Here is a 26,414-nt window from a genome sequence, read left to right on the forward strand (position 1 = left end):
GGATCTGGATGGGAAAGGGAAAGAGATACCTGTTTATACCTTTATATATATTTTAATGTTCTTCCATGTGCAGGCATTTTAGTAAAATCATGCAGCAGCTACTTCTAGGGCCAAAAAAATAAGTTTTTTTCCTTGTCAAAATTCTTAATTGTGTGTATTTACTTTCTACCACCTCTCAAGTTTAGTGGGTCAGAGGCCTTTTCTGCCATGGACTGTAAGCACATGCATTGTGTCCCTTACTGGAAGAAAGTATTTTAGCCCAGGAGATGCTGAAGAGGAAGGATTATCCAAATTCTGTTTCCAGCACTTTTCCGTTCAGGAATGTACAGGGTTTTCTAGTAGCCTGCTGGGCCTGTGTTTCCTAACATACCAAATGGTCAAAGGCAGGAAGGTTCTTATTGGTTATCCAGTCTATCCTTTCTGAAGAGGAAACACTTTCAGACATGAGATAATCTAGACTGTTTCTTCTAGAAATTGGACTCTGTAGCATCTTCCTTAACCTACCTCATTTTTTTTTAGGGTTTATTTCTTTTGAGAGAGAGCGAGGCAGCGCGGGTGTGGGAGGGACAGAGAATCCGCATTGTCAGCACAGAGCCTGATGTGGGGCTCAAACTCACAAACCGTGAGATCATGACCTGAGCCAAGATCAAGAGTTGGATGCATAACCGACTGAGCCACCCAGTCACCCCTTAATTTACCACATTATTGCCATGTAGAACTTGGAAATTCCTCTAGCTGGGTGTCCTGGCTTGCAGGGGTGGCTGTAGTCCAACTTGAAGCAGCTGTTTAGAATCTGCATGACTATCACATCATGGGCAGATTATTAGGTCATTCTTTTCCCTTGTTCTTTTCAGGTTAAATTAGGACTTTCTGACTCTGACAAAGGCTGACTCCTCACATTCTGTGGCCATTTTCCCTGTCCTTACATTTGATTAAAGCCACAGCAGTTAGGTCTAAGAGAAAAACAGCTTCTATAAAAGGGAATTTTTAAGCATGCCTTTGGAGTATAATTACTGTTGAAGTCAAACTTGTTTTCTAATCTCCCTTGCTAATTGGAGATGGGAAGTCTGATGATCTGTGGAGTTGCAGGGCTCATTCCGGTCTTAGATCCATGTGTGGTTCGAGTTGGCAGCTTCAGTTCTGACCAGTGATGAAGTGGAAACAAGTTGACAGTCCAGAGAATTTCTCCTTTCCAACCCACATTTTTCAGTTTTTAGGTCATGTCCTGGTTAGAGAAGACTCACAGGAAGATCCAGTAGTGGCAATGAGAGAAGAGCATTCAGCCTGTGGTCTTGAGACTGGTTAAAGACTGAGAAGTAGAAAAGCCTAATGCTTTAATGATGATGACTAGACACTTTAACCAGCAAGTCTCACTTTGCTATTAAGACCTAGGAAACATTTGATATATTAAATTCAAGATGAAGAATAATTATAAAAGACAGAGCCCGATGGAATAAATGTTGTTAAATAATACTCTATGGTGAAGTTTTATAACTCTCATTCAAAAATTAAACATTTATCTTCCAATCCTTGCAGGTATACAACACCCTAGTTACTTTTAAACCTAATATAAAACTTTTTTTTGGGGGGGGGGGTTGGGAGAGAGAGTGCACGCACACATGCACGTCCATGGGAGAAGGGCAAAGGGGATGGGGAGAGAGAGAATCTTAGGCTTCACGCCCACTGTGGAGCCCAAAGCCAGGCTCGATCTCATGACTGGGAGATCATGGACCTGAGCCGAAACCAAGAGTTGGACACTTAACTGACTGAACCACCCTGGTGCCCTGTTTAAACTTAATCCTAAAGTTGAAAGTGACTTTCTTGATTAGCTCTAGGTATTATTTATATGAGTAAATGACCTCTTTAGCTAGACGTTTCTGAAAGATGGTATATATATCATGTTTTTGTAAGTTATTACATTTTGAATACAAATGGAAGTTTAAATACTGAGTATCACAATGCTCTGGGGCTGTATGTTTATATAAATATAACAAACATGTATATTAAACCTGTATAACAAATATGCATATATATTATATATGTTAAGCGTATGTAATAAATATGTATATATATATTAGCCTATCACACAAACACATGTTTATAAACATGAATATGTGTTAACACGTAACAAACATGTTATATTGACATATAGCAAGTAAATATATGTATACTATGTGTATGGGTACATATACCATGGTTACTGATTTGAAAATGTTTCATTTGTCATCATAGGTTGAATGAACTAGCACTGTGGGAAAGATTCAAATTAACCTGGTAGGTTTTTCTACCTATAATTTGAAGAATGAGGGTCTTGGGGACTACAACTAACTTGCCCTGAATAAACAATCACCAGGAATTCCAATCAGGGAGGGATGTCTACTACTTCTGCAGCCCTTCTCCTTGTAGGAATACACTGGCAAATGCATACTGCTTGAATCCTCTTTACTTTGCGTGTGTCTGGGAAAGAACTTAAGAACACCTGTTTCAAAGAAGCAGCAGGACTTCCCGGTCCCGTGTGCTCATTCATCAGGCCATGGAGAGCTGTGGAGAAATTAATGCTTTTCAAGTTTACCCAATAAACCTAGAGGATCAGATAAGCTGCAAGCCATATGTACCTACCCCAGGGGGCTTGCTCAGGTTGGGGCCGAGTCAGCAGTGCCTGCTTAATGTGAACTTAAGGCCCTTCGGAAACCTTGTATTTCAGTCTGGTCAGAGTTGATGAGAGAACCAGTAAAATACTATCTTTACCCAGGTTCCTGAGTCCCTTTAAGTTTAGTGCAGACATGGGAGTGCATCTACATGTAAGCGTTCTATAGGCTCTTGCCTGTAGGTATGGACAAATATAATCTGATCACCTGGGAAATTTATAGCTGAGGCGATGGTTCGTGAAAATAGAGTGGTGGTGTTTGGGTTTAGGTCAAAATGCTGCGGTCTGGATAAAATTTCCTGCCACCATAAGGGAGAATAGCAAGCTTCAGAAGAGGAGGTGTCTCCTATCCATTCACTGATCTTAGACCACTCTGTCACTGGTGTTTGTGAAGGGCCATGCATGGGATTCCTCTGATTGTTTGGCTTATTATTGAGGCCTGTCCACCTGTTGTATGAAGAAGGAATAAAAACAGAGGATTGAAAGTTTATCTCCCCTTTTCCCCCTTTCCCTTACTTTGCAGGACTCTGTGGTTAAAAAACACCATTATTTAAGAGTCAGAGACATGACCTTAGCAGCCCGTGGTTTTGAAGAAACGATACTTGTTAGAATGTGGCATTTGGGACATATGCTTCCTCTGAGATAGTCTTTGGATACAGAAGTGAGTGCCGTTGACCTACCCTGATCAAATCGTTGAATGTTCAAGGTTTAGTACTTTGCCTCTGAGTTGAAAGACTGAGTCTGTAAAGTTGTCTAGATAAGAAGACGTAATGCAGAAAGCATGCTCATCATTTTGACAAGACATGTTAAAATGCCCGAGAACGGGGAAGAGTAAAAGGGCAGATTTCTGCACTTCCTTTCTAGCTTCTAGAACATTTCCCCTCTGTGTTTAGAGAATGATTTTGCTACAACTTGCTTTAACTTTTCAGCACTCTTCTAAAAAAAAAAAAAAATTGCTTCAGTGTGTGAATGCATGCCACAAGCTTTTGTCCGGTGCTTGCCCTGTTTGTTATCATCCCACAAACACACCTAAACGTGGGAACCCTGCAAAAGCAAGATGCTACATGATTTGCTCCATTTGAGAACTAGCATGTGGCAGGATGGAGACTGGAATTCTGCTATCTAGATTCTTAGTCCAGGGTCCTTTTAGTCTTTTGCTGATCTTTATTATAATATGTTATGAAAAATTACAGTAAGGAGGTACACTGTTGGCCATCATTGTTATATCACATCACGTGACATACCCTTATGATGCAGTTCTAATCCTGTGCGTTCTCCAGAGTGAGTATTGTTAAACTGGTAATGTCTGTTACCCTGGGGGTCTGGCCTTCAACCTGTTTTTGTATGGCCCAGGAGATAAAAAGCGGCTCACATTTTTAAATGGTTGGAAAAAATAAAAGTTCATGACCTATAATTTTTGTGAAATTCAACTCTCTGTATATATAAATAAAGTTATATCAGTGCATAGTCCCATTCATTCATTTACGTGTTGCCTGTGGCTGCTATATAATGCTATGATGGTGGAATTAAGAAGTTGCAATGGAGACTATATGGCCAGCAAAACCTAAAATATTTACTAGTTGGCCCTTTGTAGAAAACATTGGCCAACGCCTGTGTGAGACTGTTGCCATGATCCCTGAGTTTCACTGGTATTGAATACAGCCATCTAGCCCTTCATTTTATTCCCTTTACCAAGGTCTTACCAAAGATCTCTAAAATTCCCCAATGACACATAGCCTGCAGTCACTAAGGTGGTCAACTCTCTAAACCTAAACCTCTAGGACATAAATGCCTTTACAGAAACATAAAACATTTGCTAATATCTTCAAATAGTTTTTTAGGCTCCCTTATTGTTACAGAGTCACCTAGGCGATTACTTTGACTTCTCCCCATGGGGGCCACACCATTACTACTACACTGGTCTTTTACTCCAGCCTCTGCCTTCTGAGCATATTTATTGCCTTCTAATTTACAGATAACGGAGGCCAATATTGCATTCTCTGTATCCTCACTAGCTTTGCCTTCTAGTTGCATAGGAAGAAATAACTCTCCCTTTTCTAAGGCTGTTCCCTCTACCTTACCTCTCTGTCACATTCCTTCTGATCTCCAGGACCTCAGTTCAGTGCATTCCCCTTTTCTGTAGACTCTTGTTTTCTCTACTGGTTCTGTTCTCATTCTATCAGTATGTAGGTCTCCCTTATCCTAAAGAACTATCCTGCCTTGAGTTTCATGCTCTGCAAACCTACAACCCTATTTCTCTTATTTTTATAGCCTGATCTCTCTAGGAAGAGTTATTTCTTCTTCCTCATCTTACATCTGCTTGACCTATTAAAACAGGTTTCCGTTCTAGCTCCTCTGTTGAATCTGCTCTCTTCGGTGGTCCAGTTGTCCAGCCAGTTGCCGTTTCTTAGTCATCATCCCATAGTAACTTCTGTGTCCATGTTGCAACCCTTCATTATCTTTAGTGTTTTTGGGCTCTGCTCATCCCTGAACTCTGCAGCCTTTCCCAGTCTTTGTTACTGAGTCTCCCTTTATCCACTTGTAAATGTTCCTGAAGTCACTTCTCTTTTCCTTGTGTACCTTCTTCTTGGGTGATTTTATTCATGCCTGTGGCTTCATGTAACACCTACTTGTTGATGTGCCCCGAATCTTTTTTTCTCTAGCTGCTTTCCTGAACTCTCCACCCCTTAGTGGGCACCAGCACGTAGGTATGTCCTATAACCATCTCAAATTCAGCTGCTTTTTTCCTTTCATTTAAGCATGCTTATCTTATGTTCCCTGTCTTAGTGGATGGCATCAGTGTTTTAGAAACCATGGCATTAGCTTTGGCCGCCTCCTTTTCTCCACTCCCTGTATTCATTGGGTCACCAGACATCTCCTCTTTAGCTCAGATGTGGCTTATTTAAAATATTTTCATCAAATGTTCTGCTGATACTTTAGTTTGATCCCTTGTGATGACTCACCAACTCTGCTGTGAAACCTCCTAACTGGTCTTCCAGTCATTGCTCCCTGCCCGAATTGTCCACCATCTGTATGGCCATTTGTGCCGTCTTCATAACATACATATCTGACCAGGCCTTTCTCCTCCTCAGTCAAAACACAAATTGAATATTAAAGCGCGTCCTCCTAATGACAGTGCGGAAGCTGCCGCCACCCATCCTCCAGCCCTAGCTCTTCTGCGTCCCCGTGCTTCAGTCCTAACAACACGCACCCTTCCTTGACCGTGCACTGCTTCTTCTTCCGTGGCTTCACATAAGTTATTTCTGTCTGGAATGGGAATGGCCTCGGACCCTGTAGGATAACCTCCTCAACCTTCAAGGGCCATGTTAAACATAATCTCTCCTGGTGAAGTCTTTGGACTCCCTTGGAAAGTTAATCATGGTCTTCACTTTGTGAGTGTACTTCACGGTGCCTTTTTTCCACTTACTGTATCACATCATATGCATATCTTACTTGCCTGCCTTCTACACTAGCTGGTCTTCAGAAATTGGAGTGGGAAGGAAAGGAGGGCAATAATCATATTTTATTCATCTCCGTATCTGCAGCATCTGGTACTTTATAGTCCCATGGTGGGTGCCTGCTCAAATGAATAGAGAAATGAATTTTAAAAAGCAGGTGGGAGCATCAGGGCCAGATTTCTGAGAACGACTGTGGAGCAGGGAAATAACTATGTGCTGTGTGTGTCTTTGAAAGATATTTGCGTCACTGCTCGAGACTGACCTTTAATGTTTTTTGTTTTGTTTTGTTTTGTTTTTATCTCTTGGTAAATTTTGAATGAAGGAACGATTCTGGCTGTGCTCTATAAATGTAGGGTGTCTGCATAATGCTAGAGCATGCCACTTTATTTTTGGCTCACAGGGTACACAGGGTCTTGCCTGTGAAGATTTAAATGATAGTTGACCAGTTTCTCAGGGAAGATCCTGGGTTAGGGAATGATGGAGAATATAAATTTGAGTAGCTGAGAAGAGCCACAAGCGAGGAGATACAAAATTATAAGTTATTTAGAAATCAGTTCTGTGAATTTTAATACAACAGATCTAAAATTTGCTTTTAACGAGTTTTCATCAGACTTATTAAAAGCTGAAGAAGTAAAACACTCACAGGGGCTGCTTTAGACTGATTTCTTAACATGTGATCCTTCTGTCTTTCAAAGCAATGGTCCTGGATCACCTGCTTTGTGTGAGAGATAGATAAGAGAACGTGGCAAATTAGACCGAGCCAGCCTCTGCAGGCTGCAGTTTTGCCTTTGACAGTCTTATTCGTCAATGAGAAAGGAGAAAGAAGATGGAGGTAGGGAAGATCAGGGCTTATTTTCCAGAATAACTTCCCCCTATATCTTAGTCTGTTCACACTACTATGAAACAAAATCCCACAGAGGAGGTGGGCAGCACTTTACTGCTCACAGTTCTGGAGGCTGGATGTCTGAGACCAGGTGCCAGCATGCGCAGGCATGGGGGGCCCTCTGCCAGGTTGCAGATTTCTTGTGCTCTCACGTTGTGGAAGGGGCTCAGGAGCTTTTTGGAGCCTCTTTTATAAGGCACTGCTCCAGTTCATGAGGGTTCTGTTCTCATGACTTAAGCCCCACGTATAATGCCTTCATATTTGGGGGTTAGCACTTCAGCATGTATTTTGGGGGACACAAACATTCAGACCATGGTACCTGGATTAGAAATGTGGCTGTACTGTTAGAAGCTACTAGAAAGAGTAAGAGCACTGCCCTCCAGGACTTCCTCAGCCAACTCAGATGCTGCACTATTGGAGGTAGCATTTATAGAAATTCTACTAAACCCTCTTTTAGCTGTTTTATGAACAGTTTCCTTTTTTTTTTTAATTTTTTAAATGTTTATTTATTTTTGAGAGAGAGACAGAATGCGAGTGGGTTAGGGGCAGGGAGAGAGGGAGAGACAGAATCCGAAGCGGGCTCCAGGTTCTGAGCTGTCAGCACAGAGCCCTACGCGGGGCTTGAACTCATGAACTGTGAGATCATGACCTGAGCCGAAGCCAGATGCTCAACCGACTGAGCCACCCAGGCGCCCCAACAGTTCCTTTGATTGTAAGAGATGGTAGCATTTCAAGAATTTGAGTAAGCTTTGTCACCTTCTTGTAAGGCTTCCTGCCAACTAGTGTCCTTGGCACGACCCTTCACTTTAACATTGCAACCTAGCATGGCAGGACCTAGCTCACCCTAGGCAGGGACTCCTGTTAAATCTTGATGTGTCAATCACCTGATCATAGGCCCTAGCCATTAGTAATATAAAGTCATTTAGGTGGAAACCAGAAGATTCACACACACAAAGTTCAACAACTTAGTGGCTATTAGGAAGCATTAATGAGTTGGACTCCTACAGGTGTATTTCTTCATTGAGCCTTTATCCAGCTGGGCTGAAATGTCTAAACTAACTTTTGTCTTCAAAGATACTGTGTATATTAAGTTATAGTTAATAAAATTTAAGAAATTGGGCAAAACCATTTAGATGTTAAGGTAGGAATGGTAAAATGGTTTGAAATAAGGAAATGTTAGTAAACTCACCAAGATTTTGACCGCATTGCACTTTGATTTTATACTGTGTGCCAGACATTGTCTTCAGTACTGAACTGGCTATCCCTGTGGTGAGAAGAAAATGTGAAAATAATTGTTTCTAGAAGATGTCCTAGCACTGCTTTATTTTTGAACTCGTTTAGCTTCATGGAGTTACCGATCTTTTGAGGATGATCACTGAGCTTCTCATTAGATCACTCTTTTTCCTTTCGTGTGAATTACTGCTTTCTTAAGTTTGATTTTGATTATATGCAGAGACCTACATGTTCAACAAAAATTTGAATATTTGCTATATTTGCTATAAATCTAGGCAAGGCATAGAAGGAATGTCATTGGGGCTGGAAAGGTATTTGTTAATAGTTCTCAGTTTGGAGAATTAAAGAAATTTAGATTCTTTTTTTTTTTTAACTTTTTTTTTCAACGTTTATTTATTTTTGGGACAGAGAGAGACAGAGCATGAACGGGGGAGGGGCAGAGAGAGAGGGAGACACAGAATCGGAAACAGGCTCCAGGCTCTGAGCCATCAGCCCAGAGCCCGACGCGGGGCTCGAACTCACGGACCGCAAGATCGTGACCTGGCTGAAGTCGGACGCTTAACCGACTGCGCCACCCAGGCGCCCCAGAAATTTAGATTCTTAAACCTATCCCATCATCTGTCCTTTGTGATTTTTCTTGTTATTGTCATCACTGGAACATTTATCGAATTAAGTTTTTTCTGGGGTGGGGGGGTTGTTATACTTAATGATTTCCAAAAAATGGCTTCAGAGGCGCCTGGGTGTCTCAGTTGGTTGAATGTTTGGATGTCGATTTCAGCTCATGTCATAATCTCAGGGTTGTGGGATCAAGCCCTGCATTGGGCTCTGTGTTGAGTGTGCAGCCTGCTTAAGATTCTCTCTCCCTTTGCCCCTCTCCCCTGCTCGTGTGAGTTCTGCCTTTCTCTTAAAAACAAAAACACAAAACAAAAATAGCTTCACAGATCTGTAATTTACTTTTTCAGTCTGGCAACTTTGAAGATGTACCGAAAATAATTGACCATTTTTGTTTTTTGTAGAAAGATGAGGGTTCAGTCCATACCTTAGTACCTAATCACATTTATTTCCATAGAAGATGCTTGTTAGATCAGGGAGGCAACATAGAAGGTTTTGCAGTACAGGTGTGTTAGCAAGGAAGTTCAGAAACACTAGAGGTGGGTAGGAGGGCATGGCAGTGGGGAAGGATCCTGTGAGATGATCCGGAGTGCCTTCTAGATCCTGTGTGCCATGAAAAGCCACCGCAGTACTAGTATCCGACTAACACAGCTTTGGTCATGACATTCAGGGTGGGCTTGCCAGGGACGGTGATGGCGGCTACAGGTTGTTTGAGGAGTAGATGACATTCATCTGGTGCGAGGTGGTGAGCATCCTGGTCAAGGAAATTGCAGTAGGACTACAGAGAGCATGTGGGAAGCAGTGTCCTGGGAGGCTGTCCAAATTAAGGTATTTAGGAAGGAAAACCTTCAGCATGTCCTGATGTTTGGGCCCAGCTCCGTTATATCTAGGGCTTGGAATAGAACAAGCAGATACATAGTCCCAAGCCTCATCCCAAGTTTGAGAAGCCCTCTACTTACTGGTAGTACTTTGCAGTAGAGTGTAAGGAAACATAACTGTTGTTCAGAACTTTGTTTCCCATTTTCTTCTTTAGCAATGCCATCTTACTCCTTTTTTAGGGTCATTTCAATCATCCCTGAGCCTCTCAAAAAACATCCTCATATGAAAAGTCCATTAAATTAATTGACTGAAAAAGATAAAATTGCCCTTTAGAAGGTTGTTTTGTTTTATTCGCTATAGAAATGCTTTCTGGGGCACCTGGCTGGCTCAGTTGGTAGAGCATGTGACTCTTGATCTTGGAGTTGTGAGTTCAAGCCCTACGTTGGGGAGTAGAATTTTACTCACAAAGTATTAGCAAAAAAATAAAAATGCTTCCTGCTACAATTCCTACAATTCTTCAGCTACATAGTGAAGAATAAGTAGGATGTGATGGCTTCCTGTCCTTTCCCCTCTCCTCCTCCGCCACAGCCTCGGGTACTAGTCTAATGTTGTTGTTTTGTTAGCTTGCCCCACGATAATTCTCCTCCCTCTTCTTAAAAGCCTCCATGCCAAAGGACAATGTAGAGCATTCTTTCTTGCAATAGATGCTAATTGTGTTCTTAGTCAGGATCTTGCTGTCATTGCCACAATCACTGTACCATTGTGCTGGGAGGCTGGGTCACAGTAGTTATTGTGCAGAGTAGTGAATGCTGTTTACTTGGGATGCATTGTCGCCTGCATCTGTGGGTGAGAACACGCAGTTACTGTAATTTGCCTGGCAAGTGATCAGACATCATCTGTTAAGCAAGTTAGCAGTCACAAAGAGCTATTGATCTTTTTTTTTTTTTAATATAGAATTTTAATGAGAAACTTTGAGTGCTAGAGATTAAAGGTGCAGGAGTGGCTACCTTGGGTGTGTTGCATACCAAGCCCTACTTTGCAGTGTATTTGGGAATCAGGTTTGTGTGTCTAGAAGTTACAGGACGGGGAATGGCAGCCTCTTGGGTCTCTGCTCTGGCTGAGCTTGAGAAGAGCTCACCCTTAATTACAGGTTGGGTAAGTGAGGTGACTGCTGTCAGTCAGGAGTGACGCTGTGCTGCAGGGTCCCCTTCTGGACACTGGTGAATTCTGAAAAGTGTGATCCTTGTGCAGGTGGCTGCTTTCCTCTTTCACTTGCAGGAGGAAGAGCTGTTTTGCATGTAATTGTTGGAATGGGGCGGTACTTACCTCGACGACTCTTGCTGAAATAAGAGGAAACACTTTGCTCTTTGAAATAACCTTGGTGATATTTTGCAAGGCTCTTAAGTATCCCCATTTTGGAGCAGATTATTTTCTTGACTCCCACACCCCATCGTTTCTGTCCCTTCAACTGCACTGCCCAGTTTGAAGTGCTCCTCAGCCATCCGCTGGCTCATTAGTGGCGCTCATTAAGAGTGGTCTGGGGGTGTGGGGTGCCTGGGTAGATCAGTCATTGAGCGTCAGACTTCATGATCTCACGGTTCCTGAGTTGGAGCCCCATGTCGGGCTCTGTGCTGACAGCTCAGAGCCTGGAGCCTGCTTCGGATTGTCTCCCTCTCTCTCTGCCCCTTCCCTGCTCGCTCTCTCTCTCACTCTCTCTCTCTCTCTCTCAAAAATAAACATTAAAAAAAACATTAAAAAAAAAGTGATCTGGGGATGCGAGTCAGGCAGTCCTTTTCATACTTGCTGCTTCAGGTTTGGTGAGATTTCCAGCAAATACAGTCCAACTAACTGCTTTATGTGAAATTTAACCTCCTCTGTATTTCTTATCTGTTCCCTCCTGCCCTGCTTATTATTATTAGTCCACGTCTAAGTGATTGCTTTTTAGAAGAATGGATTTTGCTTAGCAAAGTAATCCGTATGCCTTGAAGGAAGACTATGTGATGCTTGGTGTGACTTACTCAAGTTTTTACGGTTTTGAGGTCTTTTGCATGATCCCAAGAACTCGGAAATAGCAGGGGTTGGCATTTTGGGCCGAGGGAGATACGTTAATTCTGTCAGGTGAAGCAGTGTACGAAGAATTAGATCATTTGCCCGTTGTAGGTAAAATTCCTTGTTGTTCCTTAAAGTACTAAATTAATAGTATATATAATCCTACCTTTAAATGTTACATAAGTAATACATGTTCAATACAAAAAATCTGGAAAATGTTTTTTATTAAAAAAAATGCAACAAGTTGCCAGTTCATCTCTACACCTTCCATCAAAAATAGCTGTCATTAAATTTTGTATCCTTCTCCTGCGATTTTGTATTGTTTTTCCACAATCCTTGGTTTGGATGCAGGGCTGTTAAGAAATGCAGCAGTTCCTTTAAGTTTGTGTCCTGTAAGCCAAGAACAGGTTTCCTTAAATATTGCTTGATCAACATTTTCCATATTAAATGGGTTGAAAATGAACCTTAGGAAAAAATATGGGATTGTGTATAGGTAACAGTAACATTCCCCACAGTTTTTAAGCTTGAGCTTTTTTGGACACTGAACGTTTATATTATTGCAAAACACTTAAATCCTTGTGCAGAAATAGGAAATAGAAAGCATTTCTAATGTAGAAATTCAAAACAGGTTTTCATTATTACACAGGTATATTGGCTTTAATCAAGCTGATTCCTAGGTCTTAAATGAAGGTATCAGTAGGACTCTAATTCACAAATTGCCTGTTTTTAAGTATTTTCACCTTCGATATGTGGAAGTCATTTAAGTTATCCTTATGAAAAGTTGCTTTGTCTTTTCATTTTTTTTAACCTCTCCCCTTTCTCCTTCTGACAAATAAGCACCTGCTTCCGGATAGCTAACTGCTGCTGTTTATTTTCTGCTTCTGTGACAGCTAGCCGATGGCGGAGTCTCTTCTCTTCAAATGTCTCCCTGGCTTTTCCTTATAGTCCTGTTGCAAGACTCAGCCCTTATAGCAATGGCATTAATACTCCCAGCTTCTCTAAAACCTCAAATAAAGCAATACTAACACCTGAAAGAACAGGTAATATTTCAACTTCTTGACCAGCTGCTTGCTTTATCATTCAGTCACCAAAAACAGCTCACCTGTCCTCTCTTACTGAAAAGTTGAGGGTAATCTTGTGACACAGATTGTGTGCTGCACACTTACTTTGGGCACCGAGAAGGCTAGCCTTCCTTTGTGCTTGAGCACCATTGGTGTGCTCCCAAGTGTGTGCAACAGGCAGTTTTCCTGGTTAGCAAAACTATACGTATATGGCTAGATTTCCAAATGCCTAGTGTGCCTTTAAAATTAAATGTCGAACACGACTCAAGTGTTTTTATTATGACTCAGGAATGTAAACCTTGTATGTCTTAATTTTTAAAATTTTATTTTTTCTGGTAGCTTTTTATTAAGCCAGGGCTCCACAGGAAAAAAAAAAATACCCACAGTAGCTTCTTATGAGATGAAATTCTCGCCATTTCCTTATTTGTCTCAGCATTGGTGTGATTCCATTCCTACAGTTTTTCTCCCTTTGGGGCCTTTCTTCCTTTGTTCTTTTACCCAAGCCATTGCTTTTTTACTTTTGTGGGTGACTTCCCATCTCCTGGGAGTACTGTACCCTCTGTCATTGAGATTTTATATATGCTTCTGTGTATATATGTGAGCCTTTTACATGTGATGTTCTTATTCATTCATAGCTCTATTTGTACCTGTTTGAAAAACGGACCAGATTATAGTTTAATCTTAAAATTTATAATCCGTTACTACTAGAGAGAAGCATATGTGATTATTAATCAAAAGTGAACATGGAACTAAGTATTCTTCTATAATGTCTTCAGATATATACTTACCTAATGGGATGCAGATTTCAGCACTAGTGATATGTATACATTTTGATGTGGTAAAACCATAATTCAATCTGCCCTCTTAACAGTTTTTTTGGTGTATAGTGCAGAGTGATTTTTTTTAATTGTGAAAATTGAACCTGAAAAAATATATGTGAATCATGAACATGTGAAGGACGTGCATATTGTCTCGCCATTGAATGGTTACGTGTTGGTCACCCTTCAGTGGCATTATGAAAATAGGAAGAAAATTGCTGACTTGATACAGGAATTGCAAAGCATTATGTAAATATCAGTTCTTCAGACCAAATGATAAACCTGTTTCCTTTGTTTTTCAGGTTACACATCCAGGGGCTCCCCTCTCAGTCCCCAGTCCTCTATAGACAGTGAGCTGAGTACTTCAGAATTGGAAGATGATTCTATCTCCATGGGATATAAGTTACAGGATCTCACTGATGTCCAGATCATGGCTCGTCTCCAAGAAGAAAGTATGTTCTCTTTAAAGTAGGAAACTTCTTAGAGTCTTCTACTTGAAATGTGAGGGGATAGGGAGGCTTAGGCATTTCTCCCAAGGTAATGGGTAAGCATTAGATTCTTTTTCTCATGCCTACCCTACCGTGTAGATGGGCCAGTTAATGCCCCTCAGGCTTTCATGGGCATCATAAGTTGTTAGGACATACTCTGGTCAAAATACATGAATATAAAGACATCACTGGTACAGTTACTATGGAAACCGTTTGTTGGCTTCTTAAAAAACAAACAAACATGCAATTCCCATAGACCCCAGCAAGTTGCAGTCTTGGGCACCTGTCCTAGAACAGTGGAAATTTTTGTTCACATAAAAACTTATACATGAATGTTTGTAGCAGCTTTATTTGTAACAGCCCCAAACTGGAATGAACTCAGATGTCCTTCAAGAGGTGAATGGTTAATCAGGCTTCAGTGCTCCCATACCAGGGAGTACTACTCAGCAGTAAGAGGGAGTGGACTGTTGATGCAGGCAGCATCTTGGATGAATCTCCCAGGAATTCTGCTGAGTGAAAAAAGATCTCAAGAGACTTCATTCTGTGTAATTCCATTTATATAACATTTTGGAGTGAGAAAATTTTACAATTGATGAGGGTTAGAGACAGGGTGTGGGATCTCAGGAAGGAGGGGGACGTGGTTATAAAAGGGCAGCACAAGGGATTTTCATGTTTTGTGGATTTTTGGAACTGTTTAGTATTTTGACACTGGTGGTGAATATTTGATCATACAGGTCATAACATTGTACGGAACTTAATACTTCCATATATATGAGTAAAACTGAAAATACCTAAACAAGTTGGGTTTGTATCACAATATCCTGGTTGTCATATTGCTTTATAATTTTGCAAAATGCTACCATTGGGGGACACTGGGCAAAGTGCACAAGGGATCTCTCGGTGTTCTTTCTTAGAACTGCGTGTGAGTCTATAGTTATCTTAATATAAACTCAATTAAAATCCATCGACAAGCTTCTCAGGATAAATATAAACATAGAAGAGATCATTAGCAGTGGGACAATGTATCAGTGGCTCTGCAGGAAGTTAACAAATCTAGGAGTGAACTACCGCAAGGTATTAAAGGCACAATAAGATGTAGATCACAGAACTGGGCTAGGCTTGGTTTGGAGTTTTATCTTTCCAGGTCAACATAAGTAGAAACAGCCAAGTATCATTTCATTCAAGCACAACAACTTCCTGTTTTCAAAATTAGTCAAGGCTACTATGAGAAACATGGTAATGCTTATGGAGAGTTTGATAAGATCCATTCAGAGGGAGAAAGTGATTGTTTTATGTTGTTATTTAGGAATAGTAAAATAACAGTAACGCTTTCTGAAAATATATGACTAGACAATTAATGTGAGTTTCAGAAGTTAGTCAGGGAGAGACTACTTTAAAAAAATTGTGGTATTGACCGTGAGATGAAAGGAATAACTAGAAACTTCCAGTTTGACTATTTTTAGTTGGTTTTCATTTAGGATAACCCAAAACTATTGAAGAGTTGAAGTGTCTGTGTGCTTTGAAAAAGATAATATTAGTAACAAATAGAACAGAGAGGTGACCTCGTTAGACAATATTTGTACCCCAGGTTTTGAACTTTGCTTTGACTTTGAAGCTGGGGTGGGGAGCAGGAGGAATACCCCCTGGACAGAAATTGGATTATTTGAATTGTCTAACTTATAACATACTGTTTGTAATGATGATGAATAGCTTTTCCTGAGTATCTGTCCAGGTTTCTTAAGGGATCATTTGGGGAAATTGACAGACACTGATTGATGAACTGTAGCAGTGTATTTCTTCTTCACTGGAATTGGGGCAATTTTTTTGCATAACAGGATAGTCTAATCTTAGACATCTGTTTGGTAGGTAAATGTATCTGTTTTCTTGGGACGTAACAAACTATGAACAAGATAGTGGCCTTCACTTGAATTATTTGACAGAAATTTTCTTCTGATGCTTAACTGAAACTTAATTTTTGCTGGATTGAGATGTCTCATGAGGTGATACTATTTCTTGTTCTGTCATAGGTCTCAGGCAAGATTATGCGTCCACTTCAGCATCTGTGTCCAGACATAGTTCCAGTGTGTCACTGAATTCAGGAAAAAAAGGGACATGTAGTGATCAAGAATATGATCGATTCAGTCTGGAGGACGAGGAAGAATTTGACCATTTGCCACCACCTCAGCCTCGTCTTCCAAGGTGTTCGCCTTTCCAAAGAGGAATTCCCCATTCACAGACTTTCTCCAGCATTCGGGATTGTAGGAGGAGCCCCAGTTCCCAGTATTTTCCTTCAAATAATTACCAGCAACAACAGTATTATTCACCTCAAGCCCAAACTCCAGATCAGCAACCAAATAGGACCAATGGAGGTAGGTTATATGTGTCCTTTGGTATTTAGTGTGCTTTGATCTTTCATATAGGGCCAAGAAATGGTTTTAATGTCAGTATAAATAATTGCTAAATGTTTCCCAGATTTATTAAGTATATCTTCAAGAACTTACCAGTATGGTCTGAGTTGAAATCTAAAATTGACCAGTTTCTGATCACGTGTCCCAGACTGACAGACTTACAGCTTCAAGAAAACCACCAAGATGTGGCCAGCACCGGATGAGTCATGCATATGGGGCATCTTTATGTGGTTGCTAGTTCAGAGGCAGGACGGGCAGGTGGTGCTGGCTGAGTTCACAGTGGAGCTCCGTGGAGCCCATCGCACTGAGCGGTGTCTCCTTTCCTCTCCCGCCACCTCAGTCCCGCACTGCCTGCTCCTGTCATGCGGTAATGGATGGGAAGCATGGATGGTGATGCTTGTGCACATCCCGATTTAGGACAAGTTTGGATGTGTCTTTCCCTCTGACATCTAGAAGTAAGATCTGTGTACCAGGAGGGATACGGAGGCTGATACTTGGCGTGGTAACAGGAAGTTGATCTGCCCCAGCGTCACTGTCAACGTGGTGGGTCAGAGTATGTGTCATTCTCTTGTGTGTTTTTTCCTTTCTCCATATTCAGTTAGTCTTACTTCCCCAATCCAGGAGGTACGGTCCTTGACCTCCAACAGACTAGGGAGAACAATCATGTAATATTCTAAGCCTGCTATGATTTTGTACCAATGACCGGTCAGATTTCACATGCAAATCCTGTATAATATGGAGAAATAAACCGTATTTATAATTACAGCTCTTAATTATTACATAGCACCATTTCTCAAAGCTGGGCCCAGGAGTGGTGAAGCAGCCTATTTAAAAGGACTGCAGGGCCAAATACAAATTGTATTCATGATCACCTGTTACCATGTTTTTTGTTTTTACCTTCTCTTCTTCTGTACTTGTATCATTTGTGCTAATTGAGAGATCCTTTGAAACTATTGAACATTTCAGTCATAATTTCTCTTCTAGTATTTCTAGATATCAAATTTAAAAGGAAAAAAGTGGCAGCTAAGGCATGTCGTAGTAACTAATTTATTAATGCTCATAATGCCAGAAAAGCAGTGTATTCCATGTGCGTCTTGAAAGTCTGCCTCGCTTTGAAATCGAGGAAAAGGACGCCTTGAGTTGTTGCTCTGATGGTTGTCAGGTGTCTTAAAACATCGTATCCTAGTTGCCCAGCAGACGCTGGCCCCGCTGCTTGCTCCGTGTTGCCAGCGGATTGTTGTCTTCCCTTAGAAGAGGGGTTTCACCTTACACCGAGCACCACGATGAAAAGGATCAGTTTCCCTGGACCTGCGCTGTGATGACTCCCATAAGGAAAGCAGAGGCACCCCACAGCTTAGCGTCCAACTGTGGCAGTTTCATTTTTCCTAAAAGGCCTGGGCTCCATGCGCAAAGGAAAATCGAATATGACCACGGTTTTCTGGACTGGACTTGTGGCCGATTAACTTGGGGGTTGAGAGTGCAGGCTCTGGAGTCCAGTCTTGTCCCACCACTTCCGTCTTTCACGGGTCCCTCGGGTCTCCATACACGTTGGTTTCTTTGGCTATTAAAATGTGGGCAAATAATACCTCTTTCTCGGAAAACTTAGGTATAATTTCACATCAAATCATCTGGTACACACTCTTCCAACCTAAGGAACAAATGAAATAATGACCCTTGCACTGCCTGGATGAAAAGTGCCGGGAAAGTAAATAACGACTGACTGTCTCCCCTCCCACCCTCGTTTTAAAAAAATGTGACTCAGATAACTGACCCTTCATTTGTTACCATGGAATATTAGTTGAACAAAATTGTGAAATAAGAGTGGCAACTTTGAAACTAGGCCATCATATTTTTTCTAAATTTCTAAAATAATATGGATAGGAGAGAATAAATTAGCGATCCATTTAAAATGACTAAAGGGGCACCTGGGTGGCTAAGCCGGTTAAGTGTCCAACTCTTGGCTTCGGCTCAGGTCATGACCTCTTGGCTCAGTGCTTTCAAGCCCCGCATCTGGCTCTGTGTTGGCAGCGAGGGGCAGCTTGGGATTCTCTCTCCCTCCCTCCCTCCCTCCCTCCCTCCCTCCCTCCCTCCCTCCCCTCTCTCGCTCTCTCTCTGCTCCTCCCCCACTCATGCTATCTCTGTCTCTCTCAAATCAACTTTAAAAACTAAATAAAAATAACTAACAAGAAGCCACCAGTGCATATTTATGTTTATTGGTTTCGTAGCTCCAGCGCTGCCTAGGTTCAGAAAAGAGGGCTCTTAAAATTTATGGGATCGGGGTGCCTGGGTGGCTCAGTCAGTTGAGCGTCATGAGACTTCGGCTGAGGTCATGATCTTGCAATTGTGAGTTCGAGTCCTGCGTCAGGCTGTGTGCTGACAGCTCAGAGACTGGAGCCTGCTTCAGATTCTGTGTCTCCCTCTCTCTCTGCCCCTCCCTCGCTCATACTCTGCCCTTCTCTCTCTCAAGAATAAATAAAACATTAAAAAAAAAATTTTATTTTATTTTTTTTTAATTTTTTTTTCAACGTTTTTATTTATTTTTGGGACAGAGAGAGACAGAGCATGAACGGGGGAGGGGCAGAGAGAGAGGGAGACACAGAATCGGAAACAGGCTCCAGGCTCCGAGCCATCAGCCCAGAGCCCGATGCGGGGCTCGAACTCACAGACCGCGAGATCGTGACCTGGCTGAAGTCGGACGCTTAACCGACTGCGCCACCCAGGCGCCCCTAAAAAAAAAATTTTAAAAACCATTATGGGACTATTTATAGGGGTTATAAAATTAAAAGCGTATTTGGAATAGTTTTCCAGATGTGAACAATGACTAACTCTTGTAGGATCTTTTTAGGGTATGGCAGAGGTTGTCTGTGGCATGAGGTTAGCACTGTTAGCCCCGGGCCCTCCCTTGTACCCTGTACTGATTGGAAGGCTAGATCTGATTGGTGGGTAACCACATGTCCCCTTTATTTCTGAATACTCTTTAGTCTTTGTTTCTTAGAGTGGTAACTCTTGCTGTTGCTTGAGAAATAATAACATGAGAAGACTCCTTTGAATTCTTTCCTCTGTCTGTTCCTCCAGCTTTCCCTGCTGCACCTCAGTCCTTGAGTGCAAATTGCTGATTTCTTGTGAAGATAGAAATAGAATGTTATTTTTGATTCCTTGAACACTAAAGCATATATGGTCATTAATGTGATCCACATTGTTTGACAGGAAGAGTGTACCTCATTTCCAGATGGTCCCTGACATCGCTTGTAGATGGGAGCTTCACCCAGAGGAGAAGTGTTCTAGATATTGACACTTGGAAGCCTTTACTTTTAAGAGCGTATTTCAGATTTAAAGCTTTGTGAGACTGACTTGCTGCTTACAGGAATAAAGATTGGTTTTTAAAAACAGATACATCTAGATTAATAGAGATTAGAAACACAACAACCACATCTAATGTGTGAACCTTGACTGATCATGGTTTAGGGGGAAATGCTTATGAAGGACATTCTTGATGGGAAAATTTTGTATGTGGATTATTAAAACCTATTGTTAATTTGTTTACATGGAGTGAAAGTATTGTGATTGTACAGAATTTTCTTATTCTTTGGCCCTAAGATTTCAAAGTGCCTGGGTACCTTTAGGTTTAAAATTTAAAAGAAATTGTGGCAGTGGGAAGGTCATAGTGACTAATTTATTATTGAAGCTCAAAATACCAGGAAGAAAATGTATTCCATGTGCTTAATGGAAGTCATGACATCATATTAAAACTGTGAGGGAGAAGGCATTAGTGTTCAAGTGTCCAGAGGTCTGCAGCTTTTATGTGGCTTCACAGCAAACAATTATGTATATATGTGGAGATGAATTAATTGTGGCAAAATGAAAACAACTAGCATATCTAGGTGGAAAACATGCAGATACGACACTGCTTTTCAACACTTCTGTATATATGAAAACTTTTTCAACTTTTTAAGATTTATTTATTTTTGAGAGACACAGAGCAAGTGAGTTGGAGAGGGGCAGAACGAGAGAGATAGAATCCCAAGCAGACTCCGCACTGTCAGCGCAGAGCCCAATGCGGGGCTCGAACTCACAAACCGTGAGATCATGACCTGAGCGGAAACCAAGAGTCAGACGCTTAACCATCTGAGCCACCCAGATGCCGCTATGAACACTTTTATAGTAAATAGTTTGGAAACTTAGAAATGTAGAAACTCAATTCATATTCTAAATGGTAGCATATAATTCTTTCCTTGTGCTCCCTGCAGCTTAAATATATATAGTCAAAGTAATTTAGTCTTGCATTAATAGAAGCTCGATTTTCATCCAGTTAGTGTGATGTTCAAAAGATCTGGATGTAGACTCTAACACCAGTCCCTTCTCCCTTATTTCTCCTACCACACACCGTCTGCCAACATACACATAAATAACGTGTGCTGAATGTATTAAATGCCTGCTGCCTGGGGTTAGGAACTTTAACAAGAATTTAGGAATATGAAACCTATGGTTGTGCAAAATAGGCCTCAAGGAGATATTGAGGAAAATGGTCAAGAAAACTAACAGTCAGTGGCAGTATTTGAGCATTATTAACTCTAGAAATACGTACCGGGAATAAGAATGTGTTGTGGGAGTGGAAATACCTCCACTAGGAGATATACAGAAAAAGCGAGGTCGACATAATCTTCTTTTTGGTCTCCTCATAGCGCTCTTTACACTTTCTTATTTTACTTTCTTATGCTTATTATGTAAGTATACTTATTATACTTGTTTACTTTTCTGTCTTTTCCCTAGACTCCCGCAAAGAGGCAAAAATTGCTGGGCAGGGCTCCAGTGACTGGGTAGAAGTAATGTGAAACAAGCAGTGCAAAGAAGGGGGGAGAAGATGAGTTTGGTTTTGTCCTTGGACACATTTTGGATTAGTGTTCAAGTATATCATTTGTTTTCCAATTTAGCTTGAAAGAAAGTGACCACAAACTTGAGTGCCCTGGTATGTGTCTGTTGGTGTTTTAGGGCATATACCAATAAAAATAAAAGTATCTTGGAGAGTAGGGGGTGCATGAACAGCATGAGATAGTACCGTGGTTTGTAGTCCCGCAGAGTTCCAAATGTTTCAAATGTTATTTTTCTATATAATTTGTTCCATTTGGGAAAAATAAGATTTAACGTTAAATTTTAGATTTTCTCTTTAGGATGGATAATGGAAACAAGATTGAGAAGACCTGGTTTAGACTATAAACTCAGAGTCAGGGACTAGACCTGTGGTACAGTGTGGTCCCCCCGGCATCTTCTGGGGTGCCTGGCATTTAGTATATACGTGGCAAATTCCTGTGCCCTTTTTCATTCGGTCACTCCACAAAGTGGGGAAGGGTGGCCCAGTGGAGGGACAGTCCAGTCTGTGACTGGAGTACATCACAGATGCGAGAGTGTGGAGCACTGGGCAACTTCCTTCATCCACTGCATGGGAGACTAGGCAGAGGGGTGGGAGTAGCAGGAGGTAAGGCTGGAGAAGGATGCAGGGCCAAAACCTCGGAGGGTCTCATGCAGGCCATGCCCAGTGCTTGGGCTTTCAGATGAAGGTGGCAGCGTGATTGGAAGGCTTTAAGAGGGTGACTGGGTATGTGCTTGCGCTCTTGGGAGACTAGAGCAGGCTGTGTGGGAGAGGAGGCCGAGGAACCGGGTAGGGGGCGTGGAGACCAATTAAGAGGATTTTGTCAAAATGTGAGTGATGAATAATGAGGTCCGAACCAGATGTAGTGGATGATACATTAACTATTAGGCAGAACTGACAGGACGCGGGGGCCGGGGGTATAGAAGGGAGGTGCCTCTGAGGAGATGGCCCCAATTTCCGGATTAGAGGACTTGCTGGGCAGGGAGGGTGCAGCCAGCGGGTCTGAGTAAGTGTGGAAGGCGCTGTGTGTGAAGGGGAGGAAGAAGTGAATCCGGTTTTGTACTTGAATGGTTTTGGCTTAGCATTCAAATATATCTTTTGTTTTCTGAGCTTGAGCGACCTGTTCGGAGAACTTCAGTTTAGGGACGGTGTGTCTTGCAGGGTTGTGGTCCTGTGCTGAATTCACAGCTCAGCAGTACGGGGAATCTGTGGGCGACTCTCTGCTGCCCTCTTGTGGCAGCATGTGTGCTCAGCCAGGACAATGAAATGGAAGCGTTCTCTTTTCAGGTCTCAAGAGGTTTAGTGGCTTACTCATAGTTAAAACTTTCCAGAAGTTAATGTAGTCATGTTGGTGTGATGGGTGGGTATCTCAGAACATGTCAAGTTAGGATTTTAATAATTTTTCCCCCATTTTTCTATGCTAGCAAGAGATACAGTAGGTGTTAGTTTAGTTCTTTTTTTTAATTACTATGCAATAATTTCTAGTGTCTTTTAAAACTAAGTGGCTGTTAAGATTATTCTCTAACGTCACTTTGATACAAATTTATCCATTTGTATACAAATAGCTAATTGATTAGCTAATTCCTACTTATTTTTATAGAACACATTTTTTTATTTTTATTTTTTTAATTTTTTTTAACGTTTATTTATTTTTGAGACAGAGAGAGACAGAGCATGAACGGGGGAGGGTCAGAGAGAGGGAGACACAGAATCCGAAACAGGCTCCAGGCTCTGAGCCATCAGCCCAGAGCCCGACGCGGGGCTCGAACTCACGGACTGCGAGATCATGACCTGAGCCAGAGTCAGACGCTTAACTGACGGAGCCACCCAGGCGCCCCAGAACACATTTTTTTAAACAGTTGCTTGGTAGAGCCTTTCTTGGAGATACTGAGTGTGCTTTCTATACAGAAGGTTAATTCTATGGTAGCTTGTTATAGTTCATAACACACATAATTTTTATGTTATTGAGTATAATATTTATATTTATTTTTGAAAGCTCCTATTTTAACTGACATAAACTTATGATTTTCGACTGAAATTCTTTTCTAGACAAGCTCCGAAGAAGTATGCCTAATCTAGCTCGGATGCCAAGTACAACTGCTGTAAGTAGCAATGCAAGTTCTCCAGTCGCCGTGAGAAACAGTCAGAGTTTTGACTCAAGTTTGCATGGAGCTGGGAACGGGATTTCAAGAATACAGTCTTGCAGTAAGTGTGACAATTTGTAATTCGTTAGTAATTTTTAGTTGTAATACAGTTAGAAAACTATCTTACTATTTCATTTTTTTTTTCTTTTGTGAACATGGCAGGAAACTTTTCTCCTTGTGACTTTTTTTTTTTTTTAACTTCACCATTACAATTGAGTGGTATTTTCATCAGTGCATATGTTATCAATTAATAATTAATAAATTATGTTTAATCCTCTAAACCCAAGGATAGCAGTAGAGGCACTACACGATGATTAATTTGTTCGCTTGTCATATGAACAAAAATAACCTCTTTCCTTGCAGATCTGCTGCTTTCTAGCTATCTCTGCTTGATCCCTTTTCTCTGAAGAAAGCATATTTGTTGTCTTGCTCTTACCTTTGTGTTGTTTTTCACCTTAGTGTTATCTTAGCTTTGTTTCTCTCAAAATGAAGTTATATTTTAGCGTGCAAAGTAGTACTTACCTGCTCCCTTTCAGCTTACCACACAGTCTGTCATTCATTCTCTGGATGTTTTACCCAGCAGTGAGCCATGCAATGAGTGTGAGATCCTGTGTTCATACATTTTTATTTTGTGTGGGGATGTGGTGGTTCCAGGGCCCCTCTCCCATTCCCGCTCGTGCTGTTTACGTGAGTAGTTGGGGTTAAGTCCGACACTGATCCCTGGGAGGCAGACTTACGGTCACAGTCCCAGTGTTGGTACCCAAACGTAGGAGGCCTGACGCATGTTCAGAGTGTGCTGGCCAAGTCATCAACCAGGGTGGTCTGAAGCCCTTCTACCTCAGATCCATTTTGGGGGTTCACGTGGCATTTGCCCCACATGAGACGGTTTTTGATTTCTTATTATCTTAGTTGCTAAAGACAAATTGACAACATTTACCGTGCACAAGGAACTGTGCTAACCGGTTTACAGCTATTGTCTTACTTGGTTCTGCTAACAACCGTATGAGGTCGTTTCTGTCCTTGTTCCCAGTTTGCATTTTGAGAAAACAGATAAAGGAACAGTTTGCACAAGGCCATGCAGGTGAAGGAATAGAGGCAGAAGCTTGTTCTGATCACCCCAGAGTTTACGCTGATCTTTCCCTTCTTTATGCAGCTTGTTGCTGTTTACCTTTGTCCTACAGCCCAGACACATACCCTTTGAAAAGGCTCTGTTGATGACCCTAACAGACTTCCCCATAAACCCCCAAAACATATCTAGAATGGATTAGATTTTTGGTGCTTACCTATTTCAGTGTGTCATATTTTATGGTCTTTATCTTCCATACTAGATTATCAGCTTAGCTGATTTTCTGTGCCTAGCACCTGGCACGCTGCCTGGTATATAATGAGTTCTCAGTAAACGTTTGAATGAATGAGTAGACGAATGCCATAGGGCTGTATCAGATTAGGGCTTAATCTGTTAATATTGGAATTAATGACTTGTGTAAAGACACAGAAGACGACCTGTGAAATTTGTTAATGGTGGGAAACAGAGCTACTAATTTCATGTCAGGCAGCTAGGACAATAGGCCAGATGAGATCATGATGAAATTTAACTGAGATTAGTACACAGTTCTATACTTGAGTACAAGAGTTGATCGTATTAGTGTAGACTAGAAAAATACAGGGTTGTTGTTTTTTTTAATGTTTATTTTTGAGAGAACACATGAGTGGGGCAGGGGCAGGGGCAGAGAAAGCGGGGACAGAGGATCTGAAGCGGGCTCTGTGTTGACAGATGGTACCGAGCCCGATGGTAGGGCTCAAACTCCTGAACCATGAGATCATGGCCTGAGGTGAAGTTGATGCTCAACTGACTAAGCCACTCAGTCACTATATTATAGTTTTTATAGTAGCAAATGTAGTAATGATTAGGAATTTTTGTTAACTCTGACTCTGTGTGGCTTAATAGTGTGATTCGAGTGCCGGAAGAACATATGTAGCCCAAAATGGAATGCACACAACAAATAATGGCCAGTTATGGTCAAAGTGCTCAAAAAATTATGGGAATATAGAACATAGAAAACAACTTGAAGAAGTTCCCAGCGACCAAGTCAGTGACAGTTGAAGCCACAGAAAAAAATAATTGTGAAGGATTATAACCAACAGAATAACCACAGGTCCATATGTAATGGACTAAATACATAAATTGAGAAGGGAAAATTCTTTACAGGAGAATTCCAATTCATCAATGTAAAAAAATAAGGTAGAAAAATCGGTGTTTGAAAGTCAAACATAATGAGAGAAGAAAAATCCTTTAGAGCACTGATGTGCAATATGTCAGTCATATGCTTCTTTCAAATCTTAGGATTCTGTTCTCATTTACTTTTTTTTTTAATTTTTTTTTTTAACGTTTATTTACTTTTGAGACAGAGAGAGACAGAGCATGAACGGGGGAGGGTCAGAGAGAGAGAGAGAGGGAGACACAGAATCTGAAACAGGCTCCAGGCTCTGAGCTGTCAGCACAGAACCCGACGCGGGGCTCGAACTCACGGACCGCGAGATCATGACCTGAGCTGAAGTCGGCCGCTTAACCGACTGAGCCACCCAGGCGCCCCGTCATTTACTTTCATTTGTAAGCATTCTAAGTGATTATTCTTTATACATTCTAAGTTTATACCCTGACGATTCCTAGTTCTGGACCATTTTACTTTGGAAAACACAGAGGTAAGATAATGTTGGAAAGGCAGCATGATACAGAAGGAAGAACACAGGATTTGCAGTAAAACAATCTGAGTTTGGGTCTTAATCATATGCTCTTGGATAAGTTATATGTCCATTCTGATTCTTATTTGTAAAATTAGGATTATGTCTGTTTAACTTTCATCATTTTTTCTTCTTTTAAAATACTCAAGGGGTTGTCTGTTTTGTTTGTGTATTAGGAGAGTTCA

The 26,414-nt window shown here is 41.3% G+C and overlaps 1 protein-coding gene across 3 annotated transcripts in view; it reads left to right on the forward strand.

Annotated features, from left to right (window-relative positions):
- The window catches only part of SLAIN1 (SLAIN motif family member 1), a 62,655-nt gene that overhangs the window by 30,776 nt on the left and 5,465 nt on the right, over positions 1 to 26,414 (forward strand). For 2 of the 3 annotated variants that reach the window (XM_030312291.1, XM_030312311.1), the window contains exons 3-6: positions 12,592 to 12,741; positions 13,883 to 14,032; positions 16,096 to 16,437; positions 23,393 to 23,548. In XM_030312291.1, coding sequence (XP_030168151.1) covers positions 12,592 to 12,741; positions 13,883 to 14,032; positions 16,096 to 16,437; positions 23,393 to 23,548 — 798 coding nt within the window. The remainder of the gene's footprint in view (positions 1 to 12,591; positions 12,742 to 13,882; positions 14,033 to 16,095; positions 16,438 to 23,392; positions 23,549 to 26,414) is intronic. The other variant, XM_030312301.1, reaches the window with a different exon arrangement.

The sequence above is a fragment of the Lynx canadensis genome, chromosome A1, assembly GCF_007474595.2.
Source record: "Lynx canadensis isolate LIC74 chromosome A1, mLynCan4.pri.v2, whole genome shotgun sequence".
NCBI lineage: Eukaryota > Metazoa > Chordata > Mammalia > Carnivora > Felidae > Lynx > Lynx canadensis.